Raw genomic sequence first — 23,298 nt, 5'->3', positions numbered from 1 at the left:
ATCTGTTTTCCTCCTTGCTTTCCAATTTACTTTGAGGGCAAAAAGAGAGGTGCATCGGTTATTGCAATCCTGCCTTGCCAAGTAAATGTAGCTGTGCAAATTCTTACCTAGTGTTTCATGGTCCTTACAAGATTCAATGACTTTACATAGTGACACAATTGTGAACACCTTGCCCTACGTAACATTCCAAAGGACATCTCAGCAGACAAAACTAGCCACACATTCATGGAACTCTGCCATCAAAACAGTGACTCAGAGAATGTGGCTCCTACAGGGCTGCTGATTACCTCAATAGGATGAGCTTATACGGGAAATTATATGAAATCAGATATATTAATGTCAACTTAAAACCAGGCACAGATATCACAAATCTTGCACAGATCTACCTCTTCTAGCACAGAAAAGACAGACATAATTATTGTAATGCATGTTGAAGGCTCACCAACACATGGTAAATTTAAGTTTCTGTGAAGCTGGTAACAATAAGGTTTTTTAAATCATTATTACAGCTAGTAGTAAAAAAAAACCCCTTTCCTGTTATTGGCACTTCAGGTTGTCTAATGCAGAAACATAAATTACAAAATGGATTACAATCATAACTTACATTGCCAAAAAGACTTTTATTACTTTATTTCAAACTGTTTGGGGATGGGGGGAAGGCAAACACAATTTGAGGATTTTTACACCCACGAAAATAGGCATAATTGCCTTGTTCAGATGCTGGGAAACCCAAAGAAAAACTGGAACATAAAATGGAGAACAGTAATTTGTAACATTTACTGATACTCTCCTAGCAAATAACAGTGGCATGAGTCGTACATTGCAACCTTTTCAGCTGTAATTCAGAGAATGCCCTTCATTTTGTAATTTGGAAGATAAGCTTGAATGCAGATGAAAATACTTACAATACAAGCATGGAAGCCACTAAAACACAGAATCTGTGCTATAGACAAGTTACAAGATCACGATAACATGATTTCAAAATTATGACAGAATGTGAATTGAAGACTCGCCAGCCAGCCAGCTTAAAGGTGTTTCCAGAACTGCAGTTTAGACACCTCTTTAACCATTATATAGTAATGTAAAGTGATTCTTTGAAACAATAACTGTGAGATTAGAAACGGTCTAAGCATGGAACAGCTCTACTCCAACTGCGAGGAAAACAATTTTAAACTCTAATAAACCAGCGATCTTCAATCAAATGCAAGTCTCAGTAAATACTTAATGTGAAAACTTTGTGTCAGCTATAAGCAGTTTCCATAGATGGAGTTTCTAGTAAAAAATGACCTTCTAACCAGGGCCATTGAATGACATCAAACCAAAGCCACTCTGGACACTCACTCAATTTTACTTGCTTACTTGAAAGCTATGATTTTAATGTCACTGTGGCTAGGTGTGAAAAGGAAAAAAGGACAGAAAATCAAGTAACATATACAAACAGTCCCCAGCAAGCAAGATCCTCTCTACAAGCAACAAAAATAATAACTTGGAGTTATCTTTCTCTTGGCAACTGGCTCTTCTCTTCCTGTAGCCATACCCCACACCCCCTGCATTGACTCATAGGCATTAGGTTTTGTGGCTGACTGCACACCCCAGCTTAGGTTGCTGGAAGTGCTGCTTCACAAAGCCACAGCAGAGACTAAAGTTGTTCTACCCATCAGACATCCTGGCTGGCTCCCTTTTCTGCTAGCTAGTGTCCATTCACTCACGACAGCACTTCTGCCCATTGCGGTTTTCTTTTCACGCTCCACAATTATTTCAGCTTCACCGTAGGAGTCCAGTGCTGTGCAGACTGGCACAGATCTCTGGGCTATAAACCAGACTTCCTTAATAGACCTTAATCTTTCCTTTCTTCCTTGGCCAGGAATTTCTTTTACCCAGAACTCCAAACTACAGTTTGGGCAATCATTTAGTCTGGGCACAGCCGTCCTTCTCTTCAAAACATAATTACAGCTTCTGTAGTTCCATCACTTTTACTACATAGCCATTTTTTAACAGACATTGGACACTAGAATCCCACTGTTGTGGACCTATGATTGATGTGACGGACTCCCTTAGCTGAATGCAAACCTGTTAGGGCCCTTTGAGATTCTGCTACAGTTGCTGCTACAAGGGTTTGTATTTTGCTAGGCATCGTTTAAAATTTGGTGGGGGTTTTTTCCCTTTTTTGTACGCCAAAATACAGTTTTGGGCAGGGGGAGGACATCAATAATACAGCTGAGGACAGGTATTTGCACTGGCACCTACTTTCAGTAACAGGAATTTTAATGTTCACTTGAACAAGGAATGCAATCCCTAAAAGTCTGAAATAGGAGGATTCCACTGTAAATGCACAGACCTGACCATTGGACCCTTTCATTCAGCTTCTCCTGCTCCCTATCAGGTGCCAGAAGAGTGGCCAGACTTTCTGGGTTTCCAGTCCTATCCAGTGCATGGGGAAAGGGAGGATCCTCTTCTCCTTTAGGCTTGGGGCTACAAGACTTAAATTAGGAATGATATGTTCTGAACCTTTCACATCGTGGCAAGCTTAAGCACATTCCAGCTTTCTTTCTTAACAGCTAAGATTGATGTGGAGCGTATTTGTGAATAAAACCACCACAGGGAAGAATTTGTTCTTCATCTACCAATATCCAAAATGGTTCCCAGAAAACCAGCACAAAACAGATCATTTCCAATAAATGATACTTAAGTAATTCCAGTGAATGACCCAAAAAATGTACACATGGCAGAACAAGCAGTTAGTCCATTCCAGACTGGTACTAAAGTTAATTGTTTGGCCAACGTTGCTGGACAAAAAACATATAAAGTTAAGTTGATTGGTCTTTTTCATTCAGATGAGCAAGGGCACCAAAACTAATTTTGAGAACAGAACTGCTGTAGATACCAACTGCCCTGGGGTGACTGTTGGGTCAGCACAGCAAATGGGGCTTCTCAAATTATCAGATATTTTCATAGAATCATAGAATGGTTTAGGCTAGAAAGGACCCTACATATCATCTAGTTCCAAGCCCCCTGCCATGGGCAGGGACACCTTCCACTACACCAGGTTTCTCAAAGCCCCATACAGGCTGGCCTTGAACACTTCCAGGGATGGGGCATCCACAGCTTCTCTGGGAAACCTGGCCCAGTGCCTCACCACCCTCACAGCAAAGAATGTCTTCCTAATGTCTAATCTAAGTCTGTCTTCTTACAGCTTAAAGCCGTTACCTCTTGTCCTGTCACTACGTGCCCCTGTAAGAAGTCCCTCTCCAGCTTTCTTGTAGGCCCCCTTCAGGTACTGGGAGGCCACTATAAGGTCTCCCCAGAGCCTTCTCTCCTCCAGGCTGAACAACCCCAACTCCCTCAGCCTGCCTTCACAGGAGAGGTGCTCCAGACCTCTGATCATCTTTGTGTCCCTCCTCTGGGCTCGCTCCAACAGGTCCATGTCCTTCTTATGATGGGAGCCCCAGATCTGAATGCACTACTCCATTTTTTAATAAGAAAACATTGCAATAACTACTTCCTTGTGTTTATACTAAGACGGAAAAGACTGACAATATACCACACATTCCAGCAACTCCATTATCCTGCTTTGCTGATGTCTCATGCTATCTCAAGGGTTTAAGAGTTTATGTAGTAGTTCATCTGGGTTTGGCTACACAGCTAATACGGAACTGGAATATACTATTGGCAACAGAATAAATAAAGTTTTCTAATGAGTGTACTTGGTTTATGTTGTATATACAGTTTTCCTTCATAGACCATTATAACTGTAGCCCTGGGCCTATCCTGGGCTCAATTCCCAAAACCCTGGGAACTGGTACAACATTTTCAGCGTATTTGCAGTAAAATATAACTAAAAAGTAAACAATGGCAATTTCTCCAGAACCCCCTGATTTACCAGTTACTGCTCTTCTAAGCCAGCTGTAAATCACAATTAATGAACACTTATTTTAGTTTTCCATGAGCTGTCTCTAGGCACTGATTTGTGTTACAGATACTAAACAGAGCTGCTACCATAAAACTCCCTCTCCTGATAACACAATTCCATTGCTTTGCCAATATGAACTACATCCCCAAATATCACAAGCAATGACAAGAACAAGCTTCTCATATGCATGACAGCTGCTAATTAGAAGAGCAGAATACACATTCCTGTGTATATATAGCGAAACTACTACTTCTCCTACATGCTTCTTAAAACACACTGATGTCTCAATAGGTCACTCAGTTGATAAACATGGGGCGCTCCTTAGCTGATAGAGCTGTCCCTGAATTCAAGCACAAGATCTTGTCACACTGCACAACTAGCAACCTCCAGGTCTTCCCTGGCCTTTGCACCAGAATAAAGAGAAACTGACATGCCACTGGGCAGCATCATTCTCTGTTCTCTGGACCAACAGGACAGTGACTGGGCCTCATTTAGATGCGATCCACGTTGGATGGCTTCATGGGCATCACAATGTCTCTGACCTACAAATAGTTCCAGCGAGGGATAAAAAAGGCAGTAATAACAAATGTTACAAATACAGGTAAGTCAGCCAGTTTGTAACTAGAGAAAAGCCTATTGAAGAGTAAAATCAGTGAAGTTGTATGTTTTAATTTATTTAAATTTGTTATTTGGCAGAGAGTTTCTATGTATCTATTTACTTTCCTACACCCAGATTGTGCAAGATCAGTTTTCTGAGGTTAAGAACACTTTCTGTTCATTGAAACATGAATTCAAGCAGACCTACTATCTTGAGGATGGATACTTAGATTCTGCTCTGCGCTTAGTCATAAACATAATTCACAAATGTCTTACTTATTTCATAACTAATCTCATGTAGCACACTGATTAACTAGAGAACATCTGTAGAACTGGCCTGTGCAAGCAGAAAAATCCAGGAAAGCTAGTCCCTATATTGATTTCAAAGGTTGAACCCACAGTTCAAGAAAATCTTACGCAACATTTCCTTGAGCTACCTGGAAAAACATGCTGTGAAGTTACCGATGCATGCTGTCCCATCAGCCATGCTTCAGACGTGCATCATGCAGTCCCCTGGTGTACAAGATACCAGCTTTCATTACGGGAGCACATTCTTGGAGCGCTCTACTGCGCTGCAGTCTGCAGACAGGAAGGAAACGCAACAGCCGATGACAGGTATTTGGATGTCCAAGCCAGAAGTTTGTTCCAAAAATATTTGCCTTACCTGTGTTACCACATAAACATTTCTTGCACCACGCTGAACAAGCCTTGTTGCCTTTTTGTAGCTATAAAACCGCACGATGGCGGGGAGTGTGAACTCTGCTCACTGAGCACTGAGGCCACATTTCTCCAGCGTGCAGCTGGTGGCCTTTAGGTGTGAGGTGGGCAAGGCTCAAGCCAGGCACCACCCCTGGCCGCCCAGGTGCCCTTCGCGCTGCATTGCTCTAACGGCGGCCGGCACGGCACCTCAGCAGCAGCGCACTGACCGCCACCAGCACGTTAATGGCGGAGCAAGCGCCTCGCTCTGCCGACCTTCCCTCCTCACCTCACGCCTGAAGCCGTTCCCAAAAATCACCCGAGGCCCGGCGTCGCGCCTCGGCTGCTGCTAGGGACTGCGGCGTGACAGTGCGCAGGGCGCCGCGGCACCGTGCAGCACCGCGCAGCCGGTTTTCGCGCGGGCTGCGGCGGCCACGCTCAGCCCCCGCACCGTGTGCGAGCCCGGGGCGCGGCGCTCGGGGGGGGCCCGGTGCGGCCCGGCCACCGCAGCGCAGACGGCAGGCGCCGCGGCCAAGGCTGACCGCCAGGGGACGGCAGAGCGCAGCGGGGCAGCGGGGGCCCGGGACCGCCCGGGCGCGGCGGTGGGCAATTAAGGCGTTCCCGTGAGACCGCCCCGTTCGTGAGGCGGCGGGGGGGGGGCGGAGCAGGTCCAGGACGGGCAGCCTGGGAGAGGGGGCGGCTGGGGCAGCGGCAGCGCTGCCACTGGGGGGTGAGGGGGGACCCCGGCGCTTTAAGCTCTTCCCCCTTGCGGTGCAGAGTGAGACCGCGCGGCGCTAAGCCGCTGTCCCGTCCGCAGCCAGGGCCGTGGCCGCCCGCGCCTTGGTGCGAAGGCAGCTGCGGGGCGACAAGCGCGCCTCGGTCACGCGGAGCTGCACCGCGGGTTCCCCGCAGCTTGAGCAACGCTGCCCTCGCCAAACCCTGCGTGACCTTCGGTGTCACCCGCCGTTCGCGAGGCGGTCTCCTAGGGGCTTGCTTCTGGAAGCGATCGCAGGGGACCGCTGCGCGCCGCCCCGCCGCGTTTCCGCCATGGAGACGGCAGGCCCGGCCGCGGTTTGCCTGTCCGACACGCACCGGTTCTCGTACGTGCAGGCAGCGGGGCCCGGACCGTCCCCGCTGAGCCGGGCCGGGCCGGAGCGCCCATCCACCGGCTGCGGCCCGCCCGGGCCCTACCCTTGCAGTGACACCGGGGCGGCAGGCGGCTGCTCGCGGCCCCGCGCCCGAAGCCGGCCCCGGCCCGGCAGGGACCCTCGGCCCGGCAGGGACCCTCGGCTACCTGCGTGCGGCCCCCCGCGCCCTCTGCCTGGCCCCCCCGCCCCGTGACGTCACCCCAGGTGCTTCCCGCCTCCCCGCGGGCGTGGTCTGGTCAACGCTCAGTGGGCGGGGCCGCGGCGCGCGCATGCGCCCGGCACGGGCGCCCGCGGGACCCGTTGCGAGCGTATGTGCGCGCGCGGCAGCGGCGGCAGGGCGGAGCGCGCTCGGCGCTCCCGTGCGGTGGGCAGCGCGCGCGGGGCCGGGAGCGTGCCGGCCCCCGGACAGGCTCTCGCTCTGGCCGCCGCCATGTCCGCTACCATCGAGCAGGAGTTCCAGGAGATAGACGCCACTAACGACTGGCAGGCGCGTTATCTGGTGAGCCAGGGGGGTCTCCCCGGCGCCGCCCCGGCAGGGGGGCTGGGGGAAGGGCGGGGAGCGGGCACCGCGTTGTCAGCGCCCGCTGCCGGCGCGCGCCGCCTCGGCGGGGAGCGGAAGTCGCTGGGCCACGGCTCGCCTTCAGGTGCACGCAGCGAAACTGCGGGCGGGCGCTGCGCATGCTCCCGGGGGCGGCCGCTGCTCCGCCCCGGGCGGGTAGCGGGGGTGGGGGGGTGGCGCGCAGGCGCTGTGCGGCGCGCTGCCGGGCGGCGGGGGGCTGCCGGCGCATTGCGTCTGCGCGGGCCCGGGGCTCGGGCGCTTCGGCCGGGCGCTGGTGGCGGGGCGCGGTGGCGGCTGAGGCGCTGAGGGCTTGGCGGGGCGGCCCGGTCAGATCCCGGCGAGGGTGTTTCCCCCGCGGTCTCCAGGTGGAGCGGGAAGCGGTACCTGGTGGTACCGGTGCGGCCGAGGCTCGCCGTCGCCCCGGGTTCGCGGCTCTGGCGCTGAGGCCGCAGCGCAGCGGCTCCGCAGGCGCCCGCTCGGCCTCGGCGCGCGCCGTTCCCGCCGCCCGCACCTGCCCGGCGCGTGGCCGCGCCGGGAAGCGCCTGCTGCCCCGCGTGCTCTAGGAACAGCGGGCTCGCTAGCTTGCAGCAGTAGTCTTTGGTTCGGGTCCATAACGCTGACTTTATGTTTAAGCTTACAGTACTAGAACAGTTATTTGAGCCGGTATGTATTTTACAGTGCCCTTTCACAAATGAGGAAAAAGAACCCCAAATTAAAGTTCTCTTTACTAACTTAAGTTGTGCTTTTTCTGTTAATACTCCCCCCCTCCCCCCGCTCTACATGTATTTCGAATACGCTGTCTTTACGCATGTATTATGGAACTGAGCTGTCGTTTGAATTTAACAAGGAATAACAGAAATATGCTTTTACCTCGTTATCTTAGCACAGTTTAAGGGAAGATTTCTGCAACTGGTATTTTTATGAGGTAAAAAAGTACACACACTTTACATGTGGTATATCCAGACTGAGCAAATTAGCTTTCCCAAGTAATTTTGATGTTGCTTAGATGTTCTTGGAGAAGTAAACTGAAGAGAAAATTAAGCTCTGTTAAAATTTGTGTGTGAATTTCCTAATTTTACTACAGCTATGCCATAAAATATTTTTAATAAGGTTCTTTGTGTTAGAATCTTTTGTTTCCCTGATTTTGTAGATTTTGCAGACTCAGGATTTTTTCAGGGTACTTAACACGTTTGGTTTTTGTTAAAACCAGAGAATACAAATCTGCTTTAAAGCACAGAAGTAGCAAGTGATGGTTTTAAATAGTACACACTTGTAGAAAATACTCTGAATTGCTGATACGTGTTTTCACACTGAGTTTTTGTTTCCGAAGGTATTTTTCTATTATAGTGTTGTATAAGAAACATAACATGTTTGTCCTGAGAATATTACGTTTCTCTGAAGGAGAAAAAAGTTGGGTATTAGGGTTTTTTTATTTCTTGCTGGGACCAGTTGTTATTTTTACTCTTCAGTTCCATGAATTTGCCAAGACTTGTGGTAGAATCCTGTGAAGCTTGGATTATTTATATTGACTGCCAGAGCTCTTATCCAATCTGAGTTAATAACTGAATAAATGATACTGATTTTTTACTTTTTCCTTTTCCAATGCAAGTTTTTCTTGTATAATATACCTTATGTTAGATCTAGCATCTGGTTTGTTTCTCCAGTTTGTGATGGCTGAATCATACATGGGAAAACCTGATTTTAGAACTAGTCATTAAGCTTCCTTAGGTTTAATACTTTTAGCAAGCCCCCCCCCCCCCCCTCCCATCACTGTAGTAGTGTTTCTAGCTGTTTTATTGTTTTTGACCAAATTACAGGTCTGTTTCTGTGCACAGAGGATGCCAGTGCTTTTTTTAAAAAAAAAAAAAGTCTGTCGTATCCAGTTATGGAGTAATACATAATTTACATTTCATGGAAACTCAGTTGTGAATGCCTCACAGATACATTTATTCAGTGAGCACATGGCTGCTCCCAAAGCTTTTAAGCCGCATAAACTAGAGAAGAAGACGAATTCCAGTGTGCTGTATCAAAACAAAAACCCTGATTGTTTAAAAGATAAGATATTTTTGTACAAATATGTAGAGCATTGGTGCTTGACAGTTGCTGTTCCACATTGTGGTTCAGTTTCTTTACAGGTTCGCGCTGCACTTAAGTAATGTCATACACCAGATACTACAAAATGGAGCTTCCTTACGTATATTAAATTGCCACCAGAGTCTTTTTTGGCTGTGTTAATTGTCTGGGAATATATAGGCTATTTATGAAGTTTGAGAAGACAAAGAAGATAGTGGAAAGATAGAAAAAGACCAAAGAATGCTTGGTTATAAAGAGAGCTTTAAATGCTCTTTGGGACATAATGTTCACATGTAGCAAAAGGTGAAATCAAAGCAAAATATTGTTAATTCTGTATTGTACAACATGCCTGCTGAGTGGCGTCATTGCAGAGATGTAGAGGGAATAGTTCAGTTTGTTGGAGGCTGCTTGTCAATAGCTTTTTAGCTGTGTTTTCAGTTGTCTACATAAAGTAAATCTGTATATATTAGTGAAGTTCTGGAAAAGATACACTCAGAGGCAAAAGAGTAAAATCTGAACATTCAGAGTACATGAACAGTATAGCATACTCTTTAAAATAGTGTGTAAACGAGTATGTTAGAGTATCTTCTAAGTGCAGATTATTGGAATGGAAGGTTTGTATTGATGCCTGTGAAGAAGCAGGCTGTGATATCACATTGATATTTTGAGTTTAGAATTGTTCCTTCATACTACTGGGTCATGTTTAACTACAGCTATCTGGGTTGAACTGTCAAACCACCAAGAATAATCTTATGGCTGTTAACAGCAGCCATAAAATCATTAACTAGGTGCCTTTGTGGGCATTTATGCTGCTGGTTGGTGTAAAGGAGCTAGCAGTGTACTGACTGCTATTAGTTCTGTCTGTCCGAGTCTCTTATTACTGTGGGAGGTAATGTGACGTCTGAGGTAAACTGCAAACATAATAAATATCTGGGGTTTTTCCCTGCCTTTGATCCTGCTACGTAAGTTCCTTACCAAACTGCATTTATGTTAGTTTGGTGGTGTTAGCCAAGTGTGGGAAGATCTAAATGGCAACAGCTTGGCCATGAATGAGACACACATTGTCTGCATGAAAATACCACTAGCTGTAGTGAAGGTCAGTTTAAAAATGTTAATTACTAATAACCTGCATTAATTAATAAGTTTGAAAGTCTTAAAATAGGGTGTGTATAACACTAACCTTAATCACCTTGCTGGCTATAAGTGACTTGCGTTTTTTGTCTTTTAAAGGAAATTCGGCATAAATCCAGTGACTACCCTCACAGAGTTGCAAAATATCCAGAAAACAGAAATCGAAACAGATACAGAGATGTTAGTCCATGTAAGTATCTTTTTATGTAAATACAGTGGTAAACTTTGTAGACCTTTTACTTACCCAGTTTACTTTTAAACACCATAGCTAATAAATCATGGTTATTGTAGGTTTTGTATTTTGTTTATTTCTGTAGACAGGTATCCTATGATAAATATGTTTTTCATAACACATATGCAAACGTATATAACAGAAGGGAGAAGAGCCTGTGGTTTAAACTCATTGTGCTGGATGGTGAATGAGAGATGATTGAAAATCATTGTTATTGGTATGTAGGGAAGTGTTTGTGAGCTGCAAAGTAAAATATTAAACATTTTTCCTTATAAGGAAATTATTTGTTTAATATTGCTTTGTCATTAAGAAAATCAACATCTACTGAGCACAGAAGCTAAGTTAATAAGCTTTGACTGAAAGTTTCCTTTTGGGCTAAGTGATTCTGCACATTTGTAAGACTGGGTAAATGCCTCTTGATTTGTACTGTTGCTTTAAGAAATACTTGAGATTTTGTTATTTTTGTCTGTTCGGAAGAACGTATGCATGAAGTTGTTCTCAATGTGAGTAGATACAGTAAGAAGTGCTTTGTACAGCTTAACTGCCATAAAATGGTCTTTATGACATAATGATCTTACATCTTGGGTGAAGACAACTTTCTTGTTTTTTACCAGCTTCTTTGCTACTGCGGTGTTGTGCACTTGTTTTCAATGGCATTTACTGTAGAAACTGTAATCCAAAATTGCTATAAAAAGGTGTGAGCAAAAGATTACCAATATATAGTTAGAGCTGGAGAAAGCTATCATAAGTCACTTTCAAAAGGACTAGGAGAAGAAATGAGTGCAGCCTTAATTTTTCTACAAAATACTGATGTTGCAAATGGTTAAATGTTTGTGTGTTCTTTAGTATGGAGTTTCCCAGAACACCAAAGGCTCGTAAAAGCCTTCTTGTTACTGGATGTAGAATTTCTGAAGGGTTGCAATTGTATTTGGGCTTTTTGTTTGACAGCTTAATCTGAATACCTATTGTAAAATTTGGAGAAGTGCTGAACTCCTTGTTTCCAGTTGAAGGTTGTGGTAGCAGCATGTGCATAGCACTTCTCAAAATTACACAGAAAGGGTCTCAGATTGAGTCATGCTGATCAGATGCAGCACTGTGCGCTACTCATCAGACTGCTGCTAGAACGCTAATGTGCACAGCGTGTCCACTCCAAGTGGATCCAGTCTGGCTTGATACTGAATCTCAATACTGCACTCTGAAGAAACTGAACTTAAAAGAGTTCAATGCACAGCCTCTTGGCTGCATCTGCATGGCATTCTCCAGTGTGGTCTGTTTAAGAAGGTATCTCAAGTTAGTCAAGGCTTCCTGGCTAACGCTGTATGCTCAGTAAAGGGAGATAGGCCTCTGCTGGGCCTTTGTTGATATGTGCAGAGGTGTGTAGGTGTCCCAAGTTTGCTGTCCTGTTACAGCACAGCATTAGCATCTTAGCAGTGGTAAAGTAGATTGGGTTTTATTTACTTCCTGTTTCATACCAAAGTTGGGATGGGGGTTGTAAGGAGAGAAGGCAGGAAACTGGATTTGAGCCCACAAGGCCCAAGTTCTGTTCCTTGGTCCAATATCCTATACAACTCCTGTGGCAGAAGCTATAACTATGCGTTTGCCGCTTATTCCATCCATGGAATTCCATCAGTTTCTTAGTCAGTGACTGCTACAAAGAGAACAGCAGCATACCTTCAACATATTTGTGGGTTTTCTTTCTTTTTGAAAGGAGTGTTTCTAAAAAAAAATAATAAAACCCCATTGTGTTATTTAAGTAGCATCTAAAAATGCCTGCAATAGTGTCTTAGAGGTATGACTTGTATCCATCTCTTGTAGCTTTCCGGAGCTCAAGAGTTTCCTGAATCATGGCACAACTTTTCCAGTAGTGAAGAGCATCAAACACCTCTGCCTTGGTCATGGCAAAGCCTGCTTCTGAAATGCTTGTTTAGCCAGGAGGAAATTAGTTATGTGATTGTATAAATCCCTGGACCCTGTGCAAGAGCAGAGGCAGATAAAACCTAGTCTTGGAAGCAGTTGTTTGGCATAGGAAGGGCTAAGGTCATTATGTGCTAGTTGACATGACTTACAACATGATGGCTGGGCTAAGATGGTGAACTTTGAGGCATGTCTCCGTTTTTAGTATTTATGAATTATGGATTTAGTATTTATGAAAGAAAGAAGGTTTGAATTGGGCCACCAAGATGGCCTGCAGGACTGTCTGAACTAATTCCCATTGAATTTTACATCTTTGTGTTTTCAAATATGACTCATAATTGTTGGTGAGAGTTGGGAGGACAAAGAGACCTGGAAGGGACTGTATGATAAATAACATTGCAAAATAACAGTACCTAAATTTCAAAGCAGCTGCAGTAAAAGTTACGCAGTTTGGTCACTGGGGTGAAGAAATGTAATCATGGTGCATGTGTGCAAGGAGCTGGCATTGCAGAAATGCAGTAGAACTCAGTCTCATGCAATCTTAACAACTCGGTCCTTCACCAATTTTACTGCTCTTTAACTGCTACTTAAACATACTGTAAGATACAATTTAATGAAAATGCTGTAGTTCTGCGTAGCAGTGAGAAAATGGTTTGTTAATCTAGATAGTGGCCAAGCCAGTCTAAAATCGGAGGTGGTATGTCTGCAAGAGGAAATGCAAAGATTATTCTGTCTTACAGAAATATGTCAATTACAAGTGCCGGAAAAAATGCTTTGGGTTGGTTTGCCCCATTTCAGCCGTAATACACAAGATAGGTATGCTGAAACCACTTGTGTCCAATATGTGGATTTTTAGCTAGAAGTTGATTTCTGTTAGCTGGAAAAGACTAATTATCTTTGCCCATTACAGTTGAGTTTCACATTGTCTCCAGTTTCATAAATATTTTTGTTAGTGTCCAGTTCTGTTGGCTAAAGAGCTGTGGTATGTATAAGTTTGGTTGGGTAAAAGCCCTCAAGAGTTACTGCCTAGCCAAAAAAAATAGCAGTCCTGCAGTTTGGTATTAGTCTAGAATATGGAGAGGACTATTTTGGCTATGTAGTGCTATTGAAACAGGAAGTTAATCTGAAATAGGTTTGGTTTGACAACCAGTCATTTCCTGACAGATGGAACCATTTCTCAGAAAACATTGTTGAGAGGAAAATAACTCGTGAGGTTATTATTCCTTATTGATAACTTCAATGACACTCTTAAGATTTCTGTTATTACTTACCTTCTAAATCTTATCCTTAGTTGCTATCAGGGGAGTCTAGTGTCTCAGATTGACTGTAAACACCTTTAGAGATCTGCTTACTGTGTTCCCAGATTTAGAGGCTAGAAGGAAATCCCCTCAGCAAAATTGGCAGGATTTTTCTTTTTCCTTTTGCTTTTGGAGGGTAGATGGGGGGGTTTGCAGTTTTATCTTTAGCCTGCCTTTGTCATGTGGTGTGTAGCCCAGTATCTTAGGCCACCTGAACATTTTCACCTGATAGAAGCTGGTGTTGCTGTTGGATGATCTTAAGAGGTAGTGATTTCTCTTGTCTTCCTGTGACCTTTAGTAGACTTTGTGTTGGACCTTTCAACCATAGGCTTACAGTTGACCTAGAGTGTATGTTAGGGAGAAAGGAACATGAAGAGTATTGTTCTTTACAGGGAACAGAGCTGGAGCAGATGTGGATGGCTTTGCAAATATTGTTGATTAATTGTCACTGCAAAAATGTTCCCTTTCTGTCCTGTGTTTCAAGTGTGTGTGCTGAGAACAAGGAGATGTTCTGTCCAAAATAAACCTACTGCACTTCTCGTTGTCCGTGTTAGAAGCTGATGTTGATACTTAATGATGACGTTATCTAATGTTTCTATAAAACATCTTGTTACCAGAAACATGGTATAAATAAACTCAGTGTGCTGTTTTTGGAGATACTTCTTTCTTTGGTGTTGGGGAGGAGGGGAGTTTTATAGCACCCACTGATCTAAAATGTATCTTAAGGTTTTTTTCAGTCCTTCAAAGTGTAAGGAATCTGTGCAGTAGTTAAGTGTGTATTTCAGTATGAATACATTTCAGTTAGGAGCTAGGCCATGACTGATACAATGGCATTCATTGCTTACAACTGGTGACAGGGTGGGGAAAAGTCACTTTGCTTTCTTGTGCCATAGGCTACCTCTGAAATTTGAGATTTGTAAGTATGGTGACAGAGTATGTGAATAATTTAGCAGCTCAGATAGGCTAGATTTGGATTAGTGAAATGAAGGGGATTTGCTGGTAAGTGGGAAAGGGTCATACTGGGTCATTGGGATGGCTTATGGCTACATGTTTTATTTATTACTTTCTTTAATCCACTAGGTAGCATTTCACTCTCCTTTGTTGTTAATAGTTCTATATTTGTGGAGCCAGAGACATTTATTGAATGAAAGACAATTTTTCAATTATACAGTGGTTTCACTTCTAGAAGCACAGTTATTTTCAAGTCACCTTTCATTAACTAACTGCAAGAACTGTATAATGTAAAGTGCCAGACGTTTTGTATCTTGGTTTTAACTGGATAGGTAACTTTCTTTTTAGCAGGGAGTGGGCAAATTGATGTGTAATGTGAAGTCTTGGCCTTATTTGAGACACAGGGAATGTTGTCAGTGATACCTGTGGGACAGGTTTTCATTTAAGTGGGTAGTAAGAGTTCACTTACCTCAGACAGGGTCGTTCTGACAGTAGTTTTCTTAGTGCAGGAAGCCAGAATGAGAAGCATTTTTAAGATTTCCACTTCCTTTTCAGGCTGCATGGTTTGTTGAAATAGGGGAATTGGCGCCTCAGAGAACGAGTACTAGATTTTAGCTGTTCTGGGCATGGCAACATTTAAGATAAAGATTTAAGATAGGTTAATCATTCATATAAATCTGAAGTACTTTGTAACTGGAAGTGATTTACATACAGGAAACACGTTACAGCTAACTCACTGTCAAAAGTTGGCTTGCTTCATTTTAATTCAGAAGAGCAAGCTAAAACTTGAATGAGGTTTCTAGGTCATTGTGTCCTTTAGGAACGTTTTCCCTTGAAAGATGGGAAATCAATATATTCTAGTGGCTTTCTTTGTCCTGTGGCATGTATGCCTCTGTGTATATGTAGGATCGACTCTTGTTTTAGTTGGGGAGGAGAAGGGAAGCTCTCTGTGCATAGAACTAGTTGTTAAAAGGGGCTTTTAAAAAAAAAAAAACCAAACACTTTCAGAATTTAATTTGTCCTGTGTACAAAGCAGAATTTATAAGAAGGAAAAAGTAAGGCGGAAAACGTGTGTAAGGATTACAGTAGGAAGCCTCATTAGAGCCTCTGCAGTTATCTCCTCTTGGCAGCAATACAGCAGCTGCTGCTGGGTGATTAAACTGTTAACAGTGCTTGCTTATGTCATCTTTCCGAGAACACTAGTACCGGTATGTGTGATTTACTATAACAAGATCTTAAGGTTTTCCTGTTGGCAAATGACATGTAATATTTACAAAGGCCTTGGTTTCTCTCCAGTAGAAACATTTCAGATAAAGTGATACATGAAAGGAAAAAGTAACGCTTTCCTGTCTGGACAAAATAGTACAAGGAGATACATTTTACTTTAAAATGCAAGTGTCTTCATTTTACTGTGTCTTGGCTTTGATAATACTTTTTTCTTCATGCAGATGTATCATAAATTGTTTTAAGGCTCCTGAAAGTCAGGATGGTGTTGCCTTACAGCTGGAATGCTAATGAAAACAGACAAACCCAGTAACTTTCTCATACTTCGATATTAAAAATAGGTTTCCAGCATATTTCTGTACTCTGCACATTTGTATGTGACTGCATATAAAAGCTAGCAGCTAAAGGAGGTAGGATAACAACCCCAAATCTCAGCCCTTCAGAAAAAAAACCCCACCAAACCAACCCAAAACCCCCCAAACTTTCTGTTGACTTCTTTCCTTGAATCCAGTAAGATCCCCTTTGACAGTTGTGAATAGCAGATAGATGAGGGAAAGTATAAAAGCAGATAAAACCTAGTAAATGTACTTTATCCAGGTTTCCAAACACATAGAAAGTATTTATAAAATCATATGAGCAGTCTATAGAACAAGGGTCTATAGAACAATTTAGTAACTATTTTTTCATTCCTGTCAGCTTTTTGCCTATCTGGGGCCATATTCATGGATCTCTTAGATAAGCCTTGTGCTGTATAGACTGGCTGTGATAAAGAGACTTAATCTCAGTTCAACTAGGACAGCTGGACTGAGTGGGGTACTTGGTAGTTGCTCATGTCAAAACCCATGGATTTTGTGCATTTCCCAAAATTTTGTTTGTCCAAAGGAAGTTAGCCTTTTGGTGCAGGGATGGGAGAGGCAAAAGCAGAGTAATACTCTAACAGGAGCTGTGCTATAAGTCTGCATCCCAAATTAGTTTTGTGGGTTTGACCAGGTGAATGTAGGTTAAAAACAGGCACTGCACTGTAATTCACTCTCGGCTCTGTCAGTTTCTTTATGGAATCTCTTCCATCTCTTCTTGAAATGTGTTGGAAGTCTCTTAAATTCATTGCTATTTATTTACTGTTCTCATAAACAACCCATCTAGGCAGCTGAGCTTCGGGGGGGTTTGCAGTCAGTTGAATCTCATTTCTTGGCATGCAGTTGGGTACAAATTTTAAACTAAAAATGCTGTTTGTTTAATGCAGTTCTAATTAATGCGAACAAGTCTGATTACTTAAATGTCTCCTAGAGGGTGATAAATCAGATACTAAGTTTCTAGGAATAGCCACGGTGAGCTTTTATTATGCAGTGTTCTAGTAGGACAGTCTGGTAATCTTTCTCATGCTAATGTTAGAATTTCAACAGGAGTCCTTTGCTTGCCTCTGCCATAAATAGGGGAATCTTCTGTCTTGCCTGTGTAACCGTGAGAGACTGAAAATTTGTAATTAGATTCGGCTTCCTTTAATTGGAAGATTTGTTAAATAGGTACATATGCCCCTTCTTTAGTATTTTTAACTTGTATAGTATTAAATAATAAATTACAGGGAAATTAAATTGATTAAAGCTTGGTTTGAGTTATTACAAGTAGGGGTTTTTGTGTGGCTTTTTTTATTGTTTTTTTGTTGTTGTTGTGTGAGTTTAACTTCATGATTCTACCTCAACCTGTGAAATCTCAGTTCACCAAAAATCTTGGAATTCTGAACTTAAAGGAAACCATGCAGCAGAGTGATCTGGTGTGATAGGACAGCGTGCTGCCTGGTGTGGGTTGTGGTGCTGTTCTGTTAAGGAAATGCAACTGTTGAGGGATGGCTGTGAGCATCTTTTGGCATGTGTGGGAGGGTTGTTTTGTTTGGTTGTTTTTTAAAGAAAACTGGGTATTCCAGTTTTCTCAGTAAATTCTATTAATAGCTGGAATTACTCTGATGGACTGCTGAGGGGAGAATGAGACAGGCAGTTCCCAAAGTTACTTGAGAAATTAGTTTAATGTATGTTTATAGGTTACTATTTGTTTAGTATTGCAGAATTTATTTCTAATTGCTTGTCAGACCTAAACTTGCCTGTTAGAAGATGGATGGATGCATCATTAATTCTTAATTTTCTTTAAATTTTAGATGATCATAGTCGTGTAAAATTGCAGAACACTGAGAATGACTATATCAATGCCAGCCTTGTGGTCATAGAAGAAGCCCAGAGGTACTATATTTTAACACAGGTAAGTATTACCAATTACTAGGTTATTATAGGAATTGAGAATGTCGGGGAGGGGAGATTTATAAAGTTGTAATTTATATTTGGATGGTTCCTTCTCCCTGTGAATTACATGTATCACATATTAACTGCCTGTTTATTTTAGTTTTGGGCACATTATTTCATATTTTAATAAAAAGCTAAAGGGAATATTTGAAAAATTTACTGCATATGAAGTTTTTCAGGTATTTCTTGCTCTTTTCTTCAGTTGTTTTGGAAATGGATTGCAACAATTTCTACCCCTTATTTCATCTTGCACCTTCTGAGCAGTAGCTTTTCTTCTCACAGCACAATAGTGTTGATGCCCAAACTGAAACATCCCTTCCCTGAGCTATTACTGTTCTGTTGTTTGTGGGTTGTTTTTTTGTTTATTTGTTTTTTCAAACACCACCACCCCCCCACCCCCCAACAACAACAACTTTCAGGTGCAGGAATGATCTGTGGAGTTGGTTACTTTCTAACCTGTCATTTCTGTTATTCTATTAATAATTTGTGTAAACTTTTTCAGAGGACAGTGACCAATTAACTGTGTTCAGACTGCTTTGCCTATATATTTTAACACCCGTTTTTCTTCTTCATTACACAGGGTCCACTGCCTAATACATGTTGTCATTTTTGGCTAATGGTATGGCAACAACAAACCAAAGCAGTTGTCATGCTGAACAGAATTGTTGAAAAAGAATCGGTAAGTAATATTAGGCCTGAAGTTGTAAAGTAAGCCACATAATAGTAATACAGTTGAACAATGTTTGATTGTTAACATTAACAGAACTAACAGACTTCCTCACTGGTATACAGTGTAACATGTGTTTAATATAATATTGAAGTGATGGAGCTAAGACAAAATTCAGTTTGGTGAAAACAGCATCTGATAAATATACATCCAGAAAGGTGACAGTAACATCCTGAGAAAGGAGCATGTACAGACAGAAATAAGGTGTAATAGAAGCAGTGTAAGATGCTCTAGAACGAAATGGAAGATGGGAGGACAAGTTTGGTTTAAAGTATCTTTAGATTATTTCTGCTAAATCTATGAGAGTAATATATTTGTTATATAGTGATCTTAGCTGTTTGTAACAGTGAAGACAAGCTGCTTCCCAGCAACTGTCAAACTGATGTAGTTATTTTTGATTCTTTAAAGCTGGTGGTATATGTGCATGCAAGAATACAGGAATCTTCTGTTCTGTAGTTTTTCTGCTAATGTGCCTAAAACAACTGGATTTAGTTATAAATGCATGTCATTTGAGGTTTATGGCTTTTCCTCAGAGTAGATTTGTGAGTGAAAAAAAGGAGTTGACTAGTCCATTAAAAAGTCACTTACTTTCTTATGCAGAAATTTTCCTACAGAAAGTTGGAGTGCAGGGCAAGAGGAATAAAGGACAGGGGACAGTTTTGCATTGCTTTGTTAGTTTGTTCTTTTGTTTTGCTAGAATCTGCTAGTATTCAACAAGCCTTGGGAAAACTGGATGTTACGTCAGTTATGTAATTGTGCAGGTGTGCATGTCAGAAACGGAGGGGGAAGTGTTGTTGAAACAGCTGAGTAAAGATCTTTTCACTGTAGAGAGCAAGAGTGGGGAAGAGGGGTTAAGAATGTGTCTCAAAACACACTAACCTGGGATGAAAGAAAGTATAAACAGATAAAGCTGGAATGCATAATAGCCGTTGTGAAACAGCTGTAACTTGGCTGTAAACACTGTGGACTTTTAATTCCTCAGACCAGCAGCAGGTACTTGAGTCGAATCTACTGTATTGAATAATGGGGTCTCAGAATCTGTTCATGCAAACCCAAAAATACTAGGATACTTAACCAGATTTTTCTTTTTTCTCTCTCTTCCCGCCTGCCCCCCCCCTTCTTTTTTTAAAAAAAAATGAATTAGGTGAAGTGTGCTCAATACTGGCCAACAAAAGAAGAAGAAGTTATGACATTCAGTGAAACAGGTTTCCGTGTGAGGCTAGTATCTGAAGACGTCAAATCCTATTACACAGTACATCTACTGCAATTAGAAAATATCAACGTAAGCTTTTCTCAGTCTGTATAGCTCATGTTCCTGGGCTTAAGTATATAATGAAAACTGTTTAGCATATTGTCACTACTGGTTTGATTGAGCTTTTACACTGAAAATTGTAATGCGCTTCTGATGATGTTGAATATGTATGTGTGGCATATAAGCAAGTGAGTTAGACCTGAATTAATGTCTACTTTGAAAGAGATGACAGCTTCAGCATTTTTATAGTTATATTTTCCATATGGCAATACCTTAACATATTGAATTGTAATTGCTGGTAGTGGTGATTCTAAGAGGAGCTGTAAGAAATACCCTAAAAGGATGAAACTAGGAGCTGAAAATTCTGATTTCTTTTGAATATCAGAAATCAGTCAGTAATTACTGGTTTTTAATGGAATTTTAGTTTTCCATGTAATTCAGTCTAGCTGTGTAAGTTTTTTGGGGGAGGGGTGATTACCACCTGTAGATAGGTAACTTTATCTCCTCTTGCTTACCTCCCCTTTTGCTCCACAGGACCAACCATCCTTTTCTCTTAAAAATTAAGCACTTTGACAATTTAATCGAGTTAAGCTCAAAAAAATTGTTCCTGGCCTGAGCTTGGGTTGGAATTTGCTGCTTCTGTTTCAGAGCTGAAGACAGGATTGAAGAGCTTGTCTGTTTGTTCCAGCTATGTCTTGTAAGATATTCTCTCTCCCTATAAACCTTGCCTTATATTAATTGAAAGTGCTAGTATGGCAAGTTTTATTCAAGGTTGTCTTGTCAGTGGATTTGGGAAAGGAAGGCTCGAAGGTGTTTCTTTGCATGTTGTTTTATACAACTAAACATTGATATATTTGGTCAAAAATATTTGAATTTATGCCAGCTGTTAATAGTATGTTGAGATAATGTTTGTTAATTTGAAACATCCCTCATGAGATCAACATGATAAACTTGGCTTGTTCCTTGGTCTATTCAATGTAAGAAGAGCTTTATGAAATTCTGTCCTACTGACCTGAAGAATTTCTGTTTAGTCATTTGTTTATTGACAGCAGAGGCAAGAGAGAAGTAGTGCTTGCAAGCTAGTGCCTGAGAAGGAGTAGCTCTCCTTTTTGGAAAGCTGAGGCAAGCTTTCCTAACTACCTAAGAGGCGGCTTCATGGAATTGTCTGGCTGACATTAGCCCCTAATTTTAAACTTCCTATTTCAAAGGATGTAGTTTTCATGATGTGTGTTTGGACATAACATTCGCTGGAAAATGCAGAAATCCCTTGAGGAACAGCACAACGTATACTGTAGTAGACTTTTGAGTTGAAGCTATTGACCACTTAAATTTCTCGGTGTGCTTTGGACTGGTAATGCGGGCCCATCAGTGCTGTACAGTTTCTTGTATGCCGTGTAAATCAGTTTGACAAATACTTAGCAAACTTGCTGTACTGAATTTTTATTTTCATGCCCTAGCGTTTCTATAAGGCTCCATGAATGCTAACTCCAAAGATATTTTTTTAAAATCTATAAAATTGCTACAAGAAGTAGAACATACTTGGTTAGTCAAGCAGAAAAGCTACATAGTTTCTAGAATAACACTGTGAATGTTGAGTGCAGCCTTCTTTATGAAATTGATAATTATACCATAAAATTTGTAGGAACTGAGTATTCACAGTTAACTTGAAATGTGAGCTTAACCAGTTTTATACAAGTTATTCTGGAGGGGACTTCGGTGGAGGCAGAGTAGTAAGACATTTAGCCACTTGCCGCCTGGAGTATAAGATGACTGATGAGCAAAATACACTCTAAATTCTAAGAATACTTAGGAAGTAGTTTCCTTTAAAAAAGAGAACTAGAATTGTCTTTATAATAGAACCATTCTGAACTCAAGTAGATTTGTGTTAACTGCAACAAATCTCAACATAAGCAAAATAGGTATGTATGAAGAGTAAAGTGCTTGTTTAACGTTGTTACCAATGAAACAACCTCTGAATAATTGGTTGTTTTTGTTGCTAGAAGTTTTTTTTTCTTTTGTTAAAAAGCCGTTAGAAGTACAGGTGGGATTTGGTGGAGGGGAGCAGTGTTCATTTTTGAGGATTAGATAAAGGCATTTGGTGGTTGGATTTATTTGTATCTGTTCTAGGCAGTCATTTGGTTTTGCTGTTGTGGCTGGTGTAGTTCAGTAAAGCTTTGGAGAGGAGATGGTGTTTATTGGTATCTTTGCAAAAGTTCTGAAAATATTTCTCATGTGCTTATCTTGCTGGTGATTATTGTGGAATTTCCTTATTTTAAGTCTGTTAAATAACCTATTGGATGGGGTTGCTAAGTTTTGTGACAGTATTATGGGAGAATTGTTAGATATTGATAACTAACTTCTGGAAGACTTCACCTTGGGTTGAATATGTATTTTTATATTATCCCTTATTGCTGCATTCAGCTTTTTGTGTCACAAGTTTTAAGTACTTTTTTACTGAAAACCAAAGCTTTCTTTATCTAATTTCTGATGTGGTAACCTGCATAGTCTGGGGAAAGACACAAGGTGACATGTAATGAATGCTTATAAGCAACACCCTGCTAGGTTGGTACAGGGAATTCAGGGAAGCTATGGGAGGGCAAATGAGCACTGGTGCTTGAGGGAAACCAGGGATTGACTGACTGGGCAAGGACACGGAGCAGTGGAAAGGAATTGAAACTGCTGGAGGAACCTTGATGAATGTATCTCAGACTAGGTTCCTAGAAATGAGAACAAAGCAGCTGAAGGAGAGGTCTGTGAAGAAAATATTTGCTGGAGGAGAAAGTACTACAAGAAGTGAACTAGATTTGATGTGCCGCTGGTGTTATGATACTTTAGAGTAAGGACCATTAATAAACCTCAAGTGGAATCTTGAGTCCTCTGCAAACAGCAAATATTTGGAAAAACCCTTTAGCAAAATGGATTCTCAACGTAGTGCTAAGCCTCTGGGTGGCCATTGCTATCAGATTAAGGTGACACAAGACTGCTTAGTGGCCCTCGCTATCTGATCCTGTGGATGAACCGGGAAGAGTCATTGTAGGTCAAGAAGGTAACATTTACTTTGCTGTTAGTTTACAATGTCCAAAATTTTAAATGTGCCAAGAAGATCTTTCGTTTGTAGAGGCAAGCAGTCTAATGGCAGGCAGTGTTCTGGGATCAAGTGGTATCTTTGTATATGGATGTGTATGTAATTCCTATAGTGTTTTGAAGGGATTTACTGAAACATGGCATACACTTGCTTTGTGGGATGTCATCATATCACTTTTAATCCCTGACACAGTCTGACATTTTGGTCTTC

General features: G+C 42.1%; 1 protein-coding gene across 2 annotated transcripts in view; it reads left to right on the top strand.

Annotated features, from left to right (window-relative positions):
- Positions 1-6,613: 6,613 nt before the first annotated feature.
- The window catches only part of PTPN2 (protein tyrosine phosphatase non-receptor type 2), a 32,536-nt gene continuing 15,851 nt past the window's right edge, over positions 6,614-23,298 (top strand). The window contains exons 1-5 of one of the 2 annotated variants that reach the window (XM_056330710.1): positions 6,614-6,850; positions 10,214-10,304; positions 17,883-17,983; positions 18,605-18,703; positions 19,896-20,033. In XM_056330710.1, the coding sequence (XP_056186685.1) occupies positions 6,662-6,850; positions 10,214-10,304; positions 17,883-17,983; positions 18,605-18,703; positions 19,896-20,033 (618 nt within the window). In that variant the 5' untranslated portion in view covers positions 6,614-6,661. The remainder of the gene's footprint in view (positions 6,851-10,213; positions 10,305-17,882; positions 17,984-18,604; positions 18,704-19,895; positions 20,034-23,298) is intronic. The other variant, XM_056330711.1, reaches the window with a different exon arrangement.

Source organism: Falco biarmicus, chromosome 3 (assembly GCF_023638135.1).
Source record: "Falco biarmicus isolate bFalBia1 chromosome 3, bFalBia1.pri, whole genome shotgun sequence".
In the NCBI taxonomy this organism is placed as follows: domain Eukaryota; kingdom Metazoa; phylum Chordata; class Aves; order Falconiformes; family Falconidae; genus Falco; species Falco biarmicus.
This window is presented reverse-complemented; position numbering and strand designations above follow the sequence as displayed.